At 38.1% G+C, this 12,322-nt stretch overlaps 1 protein-coding gene across 3 annotated transcripts in view; it reads right to left on the bottom strand.

Annotated features, from left to right (window-relative positions):
- The window catches only part of LOC143732514 (fibroblast growth factor receptor 1-A-like), a 44,820-nt gene extending 34,617 nt beyond the window's left edge, over window positions 1-10,203 (bottom strand). Inside the window, exons 1-2 of one of the 3 annotated variants that reach the window (XM_077223679.1) lie at window positions 9,482-10,203; window positions 2,871-3,049 (exon numbers count right to left, since the gene is read on the bottom strand). In XM_077223679.1, the coding sequence (XP_077079794.1) occupies window positions 2,871-2,970 (100 nt within the window). In that variant the 5' untranslated portion in view covers window positions 2,971-3,049; window positions 9,482-10,203. The remainder of the gene's footprint in view (window positions 1-2,870; window positions 3,050-9,481) is intronic. The other 2 variants (XM_077223678.1, XM_077223677.1) reach the window with 2 other exon arrangements.
- Between the last annotated feature and the right edge of the window lie 2,119 nt (window positions 10,204-12,322).

The raw sequence follows: 12,322 nt of genomic DNA, 5'->3' as shown, positions 1-12,322 counted from the left end.
TTGAACCGTGTTTTTGAGACTGCCTTTGGTTCACTGCAGTTTTAAGGAGGAAATACTCAGCAATGCTGTCGACTCATGAATTTGCACATGGTTTGTCTTAAAGCACATTAAAACACCACATAGACATATAAACAACATTAAAAGCTGGATTTTCACCTTCATTTCCATGCAATGCAGGTTTTCATGGAGAGCACTACAGTACCCACAGGGCTACGCTTCACAGCTCTGCTCTCAAACGCTTCGTTTTCCCAGAAACATGATCTCCACCGTGGAACAGCTCCACAGGGCGGAGTACTTTCTGTGTCTTCTTTTAAAAGCAGTAATTTATCGCGTCTCAGGTAGTCAACTCTTCCCTTTACAACAAACACCTTTTCATTACAAAAGGAGGATGATGAGACAACGGAGAGAGAGAGGGGGAAGAGGTATTTCTGCATAGCCCGAGGATACAGATGGAAGCTATTTCACACCTCCAGCTCTGGGGTCAATTCAAACCTACCATGTTTATTTAAAGCCTTCACAGTCGGCCAGAGCAGAAGTGACCGCTGATTTTATAATGTAATGCAAGGCATTCAGGAGTCTCCCGGGAACACTGCATTTCCGAAATCCAAAAGACGAGGATGACGGTAGGGAAGCACATTTGGGCCTGTGAGAGCCACAGGCACTCGCTCCGCTGGAATGATGCCAAAGGACACATTTTTCAGGGTTTTATTTCAGCTGCTGTTTTTTTTTTCCAACCCGTTTGCCTTTTTCACTCTCCGTCTATGACTTGAGCGCTCGAAAGTCCTTAGGGATTTAAATGGCTATTTTGGATATGAGGTGGAAATGGAGAACAAATGGTATCCAAGTGTAAACTTCCACAGGTTTCGACTGACATACTGCAAATTGCAGACATGAATATGGTTTGAGAAAGTGCATATAGTGATATGGCAGAGCTATGCAATCATATTGTACAATATTGACAGATATCCAAATCTAGCTCATTTTAATGAGGACAAATTGTGGAAAACTTGCTCTTCATAATAATAATAATTAGGGCTGCTCGATTATGGAAAAAATCATAATCACGATTATTTTGGTCAGTATTGAAATCACGATTATGTAACACGATTATTTCACATGACTACGGGAACGTGTTGCATTTATTAAAAGACACCTTTCAAAAAATCTAAATGTGAACGTTTATTGTACTTTTTGAACTATTAAACAGACCTGCAAGCTCACAAGTGGTGAAAAAGGTGACATGTTTACAAAGTAATTTGTTGTAGGGGGTCACCAGGGCGTTTTTTGCCTTTATAAAGGACAATTTATTAAACCTTACTAAATATATGTTTTATGTCAAATTCTTACATTTGATCAAATTCAGTTGTAATAAAAAGGGCTGTTATCCATTAAATTAATTTACACTGCAAAATTACAACTGTCAAAATATTATGAGACTAAAACAAATAATAAAATAAAAAATAAAATCAATGATACCTTTAAACAGTAAAACAATAGGTGGCGACAAGTGACCGTCTTAATAAATGAATCATTGAGTCATTCATTAAAACGATTCGTTCAAAATAATGAATCATTCAGTAACAAAACACAGCGCTTAGTGATGCTTTTCTTTTGTAACTATTTTCGTCGGTGAAATAGAACAAAACCAGTAAATATTGCGTCTAAAATGTAAGTTACTACATATAAACTAGGCTACTTGTTTATAAAACTATAAATTCAATGTAACATTTGCAATCGTGTTATAGAACAGCCCTTAGTTGTGTTATGTTACTTAACTACATCATAGGTTAAGAAAAACCTCAACATTTCTACCTCAGTATGTTTCTTCTGTGAGTTTTTGTGTGAGCTGTTAGGCTCATTTGTTTTGATTTCTCCACTAATGTCTCTCTCACAAATAGGCTTCCAGAAACTATCCATTACCGATCTCTGTTTACACTGACTGTATAAGATCAAAACCATCTCACGTTTTGATCGGTCGGGCAAGTAAAACTCTTTTACTTGAAACTTAAAAATCCCCTTTTCCTGGACAAGCGGACAAGTGTTGATGTCGCTCCCTGTGTTCACTCGATTTGTTTCGTGCTGTAAAGCGGAACAGATGATCAGGTCATGTGCGCTCGCGCTGCCGTTCGCTTGAACTGAGGCGCTTCAGTGATCGAGCAGAGATCTGCGAAAGCTCGAGATATGTCTATCATCTCACTCCAGTCTATATTAAATTAGCCAATTGTTATTGTGAAGTTTTATTGTGCTTGCAGTTTATGACTGTATAGGCTGAGAGTGTTTATGTCTTCGGGAGGGACGGATGTGCGCGTGCGCGAGTCATTCAGAACACAAGACAAAATAAGAGTGTTCTTGCAAAACAGAACATGGCAAAATAATCGTTTTTACTCGATTGTACTATTTTGGACATCGTTGGGAGACAAAATCGAAATTGAAATTCGATTAATTGCACAGCCCTAACAATAATTATAATAATAACAACAACAACATGACGAAGATAGATATTTGATGTACTATGTAGGCATAGTTTCCTGAATATATGCTTAAAAATAGGCCATTGAGATATCGTAATGATGTTCATTTATATGAACACATCTTAACGGTACTATTGCAAAAGAAAACAAAAAACAGCCGGTTTAATTCAGGCTCAGACAGAGGGTGGAAAACAATCACACCTGTTTTTGTTGAGAGAAAGTTTAAGCAACATTAAAGTGAAAAGAAAAAAAAAAAAGAGAAAAAAGCTGCCATAAACGCGTAGGATATGGCCAATTTAAAAACTATTTCAGAGAGCTTAATTGCAAAGTGTCTGAGACATGGTTTATTGTTAACACGTCTTCAACTGATACAACAAGAGGACTACAAAAAACACTTACTCTCTTCTTGGGTGGTTGGTCTGCAATGGGACTGAAGAGCCTGAGTTAGGAGTACTGAGATCAGCAGCAGCATGGTCTTCTTCATCATCGTCATCATCATCAAGGAGTCTCTACATCTGAACTCTGCATCCAGCCCAGCTCTCCATTAAAACAGCTAGGACATCCGCACTGTGTGTGAGCTGAAGAAAACCAGAAAGCGCAAATTAAGAATATGTATCCATTCACAACCAATGATTAAACACAACATGAACCTTTCGTAATGTGGCATTTATGTTAGCTGTTTTTCTCCACACACCAGACCATTCTTACGCCAGCATTCATTTCAGAAGCAAAAACCATACTAAATTAATTAAACGTACAATAACCTTTCTCTTTAGAGTAACTTGAACTGAGGAATTGTACAAATTAACATCAGGGACACAACTGATGAAATTAATCTTACGGCTTAATAGAAAGGAGTCCCTGACAGAGAGAAAATTCCAGTAAAACTCTATAATAAGAGTCACAGAAACCCCTACATGCTTGAGCAGCACAGATCAAAGTTTCTTATAAACAGCCTGATAAAACTCTCCATCCATTTCAGCTGTAACCATGAAGCAGATGAAAACATAACTTTGCTGAATAAGGTCAATACTGGAACAGCACGTCCTTTAAGAACTCAAGGATTTTAACCTCAGACTTTTCCACTACATCATTGTGTCTTTAATGAGTTTGCATCAACAAAATCACTTTGAACAGTAAGCTAACGTGGCACTCTTTGATTTTAGTTATATTACGTATTGAAGACAACACAAATGTATACAATTTGATTGCATAAACTTTACATATTGTATAGTGGAAAGAACCGTTTCGTAGCGCCGTTCTGCGGGATATCACTTCATCTGTTTGCTCAAACACACGCAGTAAAACGCACAAACACACTCTTCCAACCCTTCACAGATATCTGTCAACTCTGAGCTGGTTTAGACCCCAGCATGACCCCTTCACACCATTTGTCGTAATAGCTATCGGAACTCCTCGTTCAAATATCATTTACACATTTCAACACACACCCCACTACGAGGGGATTGCTCTGAAAAAAGCAGCGTTTCACAATTCATCTGACAGATGTTTTTCCTTCAGAATGTTTAGCTGTGGTAATTTGTGTGTCTTTGCTTGCATTCGAGATTTTGCTTCTAATTCACAAATGTAAATAAACTGGAAAAATCTTAATATGGTTAAAGCTACAATTAAGCTACAGTTAATATGAACCCTAGACTTTCTAAATTAACTAAATGAAAACCCAACTTACCGTATATGCGGCTATTCAACATTAACACAAGAAAAAAACTAACGAAATATCCTGGCGAGTCAGTGATGTCGTGAAACGTCATATAATGTGACTATGCATTACTTTACAACCTACTAACTACGTTCTACCTTAAAAACAAATGGTGCAACTGAATAAAGTACTGAGTTAGTTACAAACTAGCTAGTGGTTACTAAGCCTCTAGTGTGGGCTTTATGTTCAAATTTTAGTAAGAACTTATGAACGGCTGGAGCTATCCTACCTTGAAGCGTCATGTCTATTCAAACTGGACACATGCCAAGTGTTATTATATTACGGAATAAACCAAATCTGTAATTTATCTAACAGCTATATCATTTCTTTCCTAGGTTCTAGGACCCATGCAAAAAGGTTAACGCATAATGCACTTGAGATGAATATTTTACGGAATAATGCGATGAGATGTCCATCACCTCCACAGCTGCTCTAATAAGGACGAGAAATTTGGAAAAACACCAAGAAATGAGATTTGATACACATAAAAAAATGTCCCATTGAGTTTGGGTTGGTTTCATTTTTCAAGCTATGTCTGAAGCTTGAACAAACAAGAAGAACAGATGATTGGAGAGACGGGCAAACGGTCAGAGGTGTGGGACTCTGAGCTTGTGTCAGACACTTACAGCAACATTCACAAAAATCATCCTCAGGACAAAAACATACTTAAAAAAGCTCCCACACACATCAGACTACATGGAAAAGCAAGAAAACAAAGACCTACTAATGTAAATCTGTTTATATAATCAAGGTGACATGGTGTAAATAAGAGATTTAGGCATAATCTTATTGCAGTCAATTATTATTATTTGAGGAAGACCGTTCTCAGCTTGTTTTGGATGTGTAGTAGAACATTGGCAGCACACAAAACTCAATATTGTATTACAATATCAAGAGAAAATGTATTTATTTATAATTTATTTAATCAATTTCTCTACAGTTTTTTTTTCTTTCTTCTCAAAATGGCAAAAGGTCGAACACAGTTCATGGGAAACTCCCATCAGGACAGGTGAGCTAAGAGGAACCGGATACAATGAACAGCTACAATTTGCAATAAGTAATTTTTAAACCTTCAAATGTTAGCTAATCCATAGTTAATCGCTCTTTAACACACATGCTAGTTCTTGTTTTCAGCCATGGAATAGTGCACATGCTCTGATATATTACCGATGATAACATGTTTGAATTTCTTATCCTGAGTCTATATGACAACCTATCCAATATTGCATCCATTAAATGTGTAAAAAATTCACAAGTAAACGTATAGCCTACCAAGCACTCATTTAATCTCTTTAGCATCTTGTTTTCTCAGTGTAGTCTTTTAACTGATGCAACAGGTCAAGTTTACATGGCTGGAACGACTAATGTACCCTAAACTAGTTTTAACTGTAAAACACATTTAATTAATATGCTTTTGGGGAAACAAAAATGGTATAGCTTAAGAAAATCACAAACCAGAAGGCTTGGTTTATGACTAAATTACTCGGCTGAGATTCCGCTGATGTAAATGTTTGAACATTTTTTTGAAACAAGTTCCTCTGTTTACGTGAACTATTTCTAAGTAAAACAAACAGCAGAACAAACATTCAGTTGACTTAAAGTATTTTCCACGGTGTTCACTTTGAGAGGGAGAGACGCGCAGACAGTCGAGAGAGAGAGAGAGAGAGTGCATGGAATAAAAAGAAATAGGCCAAGTCAAGTGGAGAAGTTAGTACCCTAATTAATGAACCCCGGCATGTTTTTCTCTCTCTGATCATTGGAGGGGAACATGGCGAGAGCGTATAGCAGGCCCAGCTCATTACTACTGGAGCGGAACATTCCAGAGAACAGCATTGGTTTGTGTCGGAGACGGGACGCCTGACCTCACTCATTCCAGTGCCGGTGGGAGCCAGAGCCATAGCCGGCCCACCAAACCAAGAGTCTCCAGACTGCCACTCCATAGGGACGCTATTAGAGCCGGGCTGATGAACTTTACCTGCAAAACTCTTTACTAGCCGCATTTCTATTACCCTTCAAATTGCGTGAATTGAAAATACACCTAATGGAAATGCATCAATTTTGCAAAAACTCCCATGTATCGCAAATTTTTTTTTTTTACTCTCGCATGAGGTGTTTTTTCAGGCAATTGAAAACAGGACTATTTCGCAAAACTGCAAAGGAAAGAGTTTTTGCGCATTTACAGGTCACCTGACGTAGACAATGCGTATGTTTGGACAGAAAACGAGACAGAGTTCTTTATTAAACACGAATAATGGATTCTAAACAACAAAGAAATGCCACAATTTCTCAAGATCTTGAAGCAGAAGGAGGGAGAAACACTCATATGAGCCGCTCACAGTATAAGAGTCTTTCCTTGACATTAATGATGTGATACACACATACGTCTCCTTCAGTTCATAATAATGACTAGTGCGGCGGCTGATATATACGTAAACATACCAAAATCTATTGCCATGATTTCTGATCGCGAGAAGAAAAATTACGTTTTAGTCAAATAACATTGGTTCATGGAAACGCCATCATTTCGCAATAGTTTTTTATCGACATTTAGACTCTCATTCTCCTTTCCGGACTGTTCTTGAAAAAACGATATCCCGGATGAGCCCCCAACGAAACTGAATCTGGTGTTAAAAAGGACATCGTATTATACCCTAAACTTTCATATGCAATTTTTTATTTTTTATTTAAGACAACTAAGGCAGCCATTTTGCTTTGTCACAGATGTGTTGATGTAAACAAAATAAGGCATTGTAACGCATCTCTCCATTTCGAGACCTAATCTCCTCAAGTTTCATGCTAAAGCTCTCAGACAGTTGTGTAATAGTAACTTTCCTTTTAAAAGTGCTGGGCGATGGTTTACTGTGCCAACCCAGCCCTGCCAGCCCAGTAAATTAGAGGGCAAAGAATTCCTCTTCTCTCCAAACTCTTAACAGCATACTTCCACCGGAAGAACAACCACAGCACAGCGTGCCTTTTCTCCTTCATCCATTTGCTTCCTTTCATTTCACTATAAAGCGGTCACTACAAGATCAACACAACAAACCGAAACAAGTGTTTAGGACCGTTTGCAGAACACGAAGGCTGGCTCAGATCATTGCGCTCAGTAAACTCAAATACATCCATTATTATCCAGAAATAAACAGTAAACTAGCTTACTGAATTTGATGAATGCAACTCAAACTGTCAATGTCATATCCCTCTATGAAAATACTTTGCAAAATACTCTTACTTCATTGCAAACCAGATGAACCAGTGACCTGTCTGGAGCGGCTAACAGTAAAATCACTGGTCAGATCCTGAGGGACGAGCAGCCATAATGATTTCCCCTCTAATTTTAGTAATTGATGTAATTATGGACTTAAACAACTACATTTTCACAAGGTCAGTTACAGTTCTTCAGTACTGGGTGAAAGAACTTAAAAAAACTAGCAACAACAAACCTTTTAAACGAAAGCACTAAAACTGCTGCATGAATACATGGACCGAAAACTGAGCTTTATGTTCAGTGGAAAATAATTTCAGGATTTAAATGAAATACCAGAAATGTATAATAAAAAAATAAAAACCTCAAGCTACTATATGGTTCTTGCACAAACTGCCTGAAAATGTTCATATCTAATTGACTGTAGTTTGCTCACATTTTTGCATCGACTTGCAACAACTCTGGGTCAAGTCTGCGCATGCAGTCGCCAGCCAGCATGTCGCCATTCATAAACCACTCTGCTTTTCCATCATGTTCTTCACACCGGTGGCAACTGTCCGTGAATGTCTTTACTTGAAATTGCAATGGTGAGCAGGGAGAGTATTTAAAAGCTCAACTAGAAGAAAGGGTGTAAGTATATGCAACTTTGATGTAAAGCTTCAATGATTAGAAAGTTCTAGACTGTGCTGAACAGTGCAAGAATGAAGGGGGGATGTAGTTTGCACTACTCTGAAATTATCTAGTGAGTGATGAGGAAGAAAAAGGGAGTGACACTGTGAGGTGGGTGCAGAATTATTTTGCTATGTACAAAGTGACAGAACAAAAGCCCTATAGCACAACTGACTAGGCTACGACTCAAGATTGTTGAATTAATTTCTGTAAACATATTTCTTTAGCTGCCCAAAAGCCCTATAGCACAACAAGACTCAAGCTTGTTGAATTCATTTCTGTGAAAACATACATCTCTGCCCAAATAAAGACATAAATGTGACTTTCAGCTAGAGAGAAATTTTTTCTGTCTTTAATATTCCTAAATGATTTCAGGATTTAATGTGTCTTGTAGCAAAGTTTTTTTTTTTTTTACTGAATCTTCCTTCTGCCACAGTGCCATCCAAACTCATACCTCGGTATAGTTAAGTTGTTTGTCTCTTTTTTTTACTGTGGGAAGATAAACAACTGCAAGAATAAACCTGCCTTCACATCAAGATAACAGGCATTTATTTGGGGAAAGAGAATCTGCAAAATTTCAAGGATGAAGGACCAATAATGCATGAAAACACTGATTTACAAAATAATTATAATAATAATTAAAACCATACAGGGGCAAAATTAAAAGTAACTGTCGGGGTCCCAAATAACTAGGGGAAAAAAATATTCTTAAGTAACCTAATAGCTTACCGTTGTAACACATGCTGAACACAATATCACCTTTTCCACAGAAACCACTAAGTGAAACAGAAATCCATTATCTTAAGCTAAATATGCTTCGATATTCCAATCAGTTAATGTTTTGAACATTATTTCATTGTAGCTACTGTCCTCCTGGATGGCTTCAAATATGAGATGATGTGCGAGAGCGCGCGTGACAGTAGGCTACAGGCACGCGCATCAACTCGCTCTCATAAAAACATCAGATTTTGGGCCATTTGATGATGAAAGCTAATGAGATCCCACAGCGTAGGCTACTTATAGCCCACGAAAACCGTAAGAAAAAAAATTATAACAATAATAATAAAGCTGGTCAGGCTCAATAAAATACATTAACATTTAAACAAACTGCCCAGTCAAAATTACTTTCAATCAACATACATTTTAAAGTGATTTAAAGAAAGGGCCTCTTTTGATTTCTGACAGAATAAAATTAAAATGATTCAAGTAGCTACGTTGCGAGATGAGTAGACAAAAAGAGAAAAGAAAACAGTGTTTCTGGAAAAAACTGTCATCAAACTCTTCCCAACAGTGTTTTATAATGTCTTAGCGTTTTTATAAAAACTCTACTAGTAGCCTATTATTCAAATCAATAAAACAGCAAAGCATGTGCATTTGATTACAGACTCTAGCTAGAGTCCATTTACAGGCGTTACTCACCTTTTTTCTTTCGGAAAAGAGTCAATCCCAGATCAGATTCAGAAGTTCACAGAATACAGGCACCCAAAAACAGTCAATGGACAAAACTCCACATTTCCTCATCTGTTGTAAGTTTAGCCGCCTTTTTTAGTTTTCATTAAACCACACGGATGTTACTCGTTCGACTCGCCTGAGTGATAATCGTTTAAAATCAGTGAAAATATTCGGCGGACACGCGTGCTCGTACTGAAGATCGCGTGAAGCTGATTTCGTTAAGTATCATAACGTTTAAGACTCGCTCATAACACCAACAAACCGATTTTCGACCGTGTTTGTCCGTTTTTCTTCTGAAAATCAGACCCGTGCGGATTTTGTTTTGTTTGCGCTCGTGCGACAAGGAGAAGGGGAAAAACTTTTACCCCAGTCGCTACTTCTGTCGAAAGTCAAAACTAACCAAAACGATCAAATGCGCTTTTACTTGAGTCGCAGTCCTCTGTATAAATCGGTCTAGCTTCTGGAAACTACCTTCACTTCAGAGTGTTTTAACTGGTTTGAAGATAGTCCGTATCGTCGTCCTCCCCCAGCACTACAGAGGATACAGCTGCGAGATTCCGCACTCATGGATGGAGGAGTGTGTGTGTGTGTGTGTGAGCAGAAAGACCTGACTCCCCCTCCATCACTCCAACACCTCAGGACTACCAAACAGCTCGCCCAGTGCATCCTGGGATTGTAGTTTCTATCACACTGAGCCCCTCAAAAAAAAATTTGCTTAAAAGGAAAAACAATAACATTCTACATTTCTTTTTGAAATTATACACTACATTATAAAAATAGAGACACAAGAAAGTTACAGACTGGTTAAAGTCCCCATGAAATCATAAAAGTTTTTGGGCTTTTAGTATGATGTTAGCCATACTGTGTTGTCTATAAGATAGTGTGCTCCAACAACAATGACAAAATTCGCATTTAGAAGATATAAGCGTTTAAAACTTACAGTCTCTCACTTTTGTCAATATGGATCAAGGATTTTGATGACATCACTCTGCACTATATAGCTTCTCATCAGATTTGCTGTCCAATCAAATGCTCTCTAGAATCTGAAGCTCCTATATTACAAATCTACGCTGAAGCTGTGGCTGAAATCGGTCACTAGCTCCGGTCCTGAGACACGATAGCACAGAGCTCAATGGCTCTGGCTGAGCTGTGATATAATCTGCTGATCTATATGTCCTGCCCACATTGAATAATGCTGCGCATTTCAAGGCACTTCAGTGGGCCTTTAAGTTTTGTAATCTCCATGTTATGCATCAACTACCCATTGAAATAAATACGAAAATATTCTAAATGCTTTAAAGACATTATTAGAAAAATGACTGATAAGTCTCCTTTCTTTGTCCTCCATTGATAAAGCTGTTCCGTTCATTCTTTATGTGTGTATGCATGTGTGACAACAATGTCCACACACCCCTTACACGGTTTGTGTTTGCATAGTGAAGATGACCACAACAAAGTCAAGAGTTTGCAAACGTATTATCTCAACAGCAGGAAAAGGTTCGATCAAGCTCCAGATAACATCTCCTCTTTTATTTCAAACTTCAATTAGTTCAAGAGGACTTTAGCATAGAAAACATCCGTGGGTCCAGGAAGCATCTGCTTAAGTAGCAGTGCAGCCATTGTTGGGGGTCGATGTGTAGATGGGGGGTGTACATTGTCCTGGCTCCTGATGTGGGAGCCCGAGTAATGTTCTCTAACTTATCGGGCTCTGGAGAGAACATAACAGTTTTGTCCCATGGGTTTTTGTGATTGACCTGGGTAGCAGAGATGTATTTGTCAAGCTGTATTAAAAGATATGATTAAAATACAAAAGCAAACAACTTAAAACTTAAAAGGTAAAGATAGAAATATCGCAATAAAACAAACAAGTTTAGTGTGACACCTACTGTTCTAGGAAACAACAAAATGGTTTCTTCTGAAAGTTCAATTTAGACAATGTTTATTCGTTTGCCAGTGTCTGTTCACATTTGTAAAGTTTCACCAGAGGGCTTGAGGTGACAATTTTCTCTCTACTAAAACATTTATTGGTCCAATTTGCTCTCTAAATAACAGCAAAGTCCAAGAGAGAGACAGCTGTGTGACACACCATTTATGTTCCAATAGGGCCTCAGGACTGATGTAATTCTTTTCTTTTGACATAATGTTTTATTGAAACATCAATTACTTTAACATGATTGTTTTCCTGGTGACAGAGGAATAACTATATAGGCCTATGCCTACTCTACATTAGACCATCAAGTGGTTTAGTCATCCCCAACCCCACTTATGAGACCAGATGCTGGTAAGACTCTAAAGATACATTTCCTGAAATGGAAAAGTGTTCTTCTGAGCTTATTTTCCACAATGGCAAAGCCTAGGAATAAATCAATCTAATTGTCTGCTAGCCCCCCTCTTGTTCCTAAGGCAAGCAAGCAGACAGCTGAATCTGAAAGGATCCCATTGACTTACTAAAGGGGGCTTATCACGAAATACAGCAATGAATGGAGGTGGCAATGAGGTGTGAACCATTCTCAGTGAGACTAATGAGGGATAGACTGCAGGAAAGAAGTGGGGGAGGGGTGACGACAGACGTAAACAGAGAGATGGAGAGAGATACATAATATTATTTCTTAGGCTTACTCGTCCTGCACCATTGGTGGTACACGAATGATACCTTCAATCATGCATCTTGGTGTGGAAAACTATGCTAGCACTCTGAATGATCAGATTTTCACCAGATGGATGATAAAATGGATGGAAAAGTCTCTTAGAGAATTTTCACACTTAACATTTTTTGTCTCGAACCAGAGTTAGAGTGTTTTCCCCTCC

Source organism: Siphateles boraxobius, unplaced genomic scaffold, assembly GCF_051911475.1.
Source record: "Siphateles boraxobius isolate OS27281-9 unplaced genomic scaffold, OSU_SipBor_1 9, whole genome shotgun sequence".
In the NCBI taxonomy this organism is placed as follows: Eukaryota; Metazoa; Chordata; class Actinopteri; order Cypriniformes; family Leuciscidae; genus Siphateles; species Siphateles boraxobius.
This window is presented reverse-complemented; position numbering and strand designations above follow the sequence as displayed.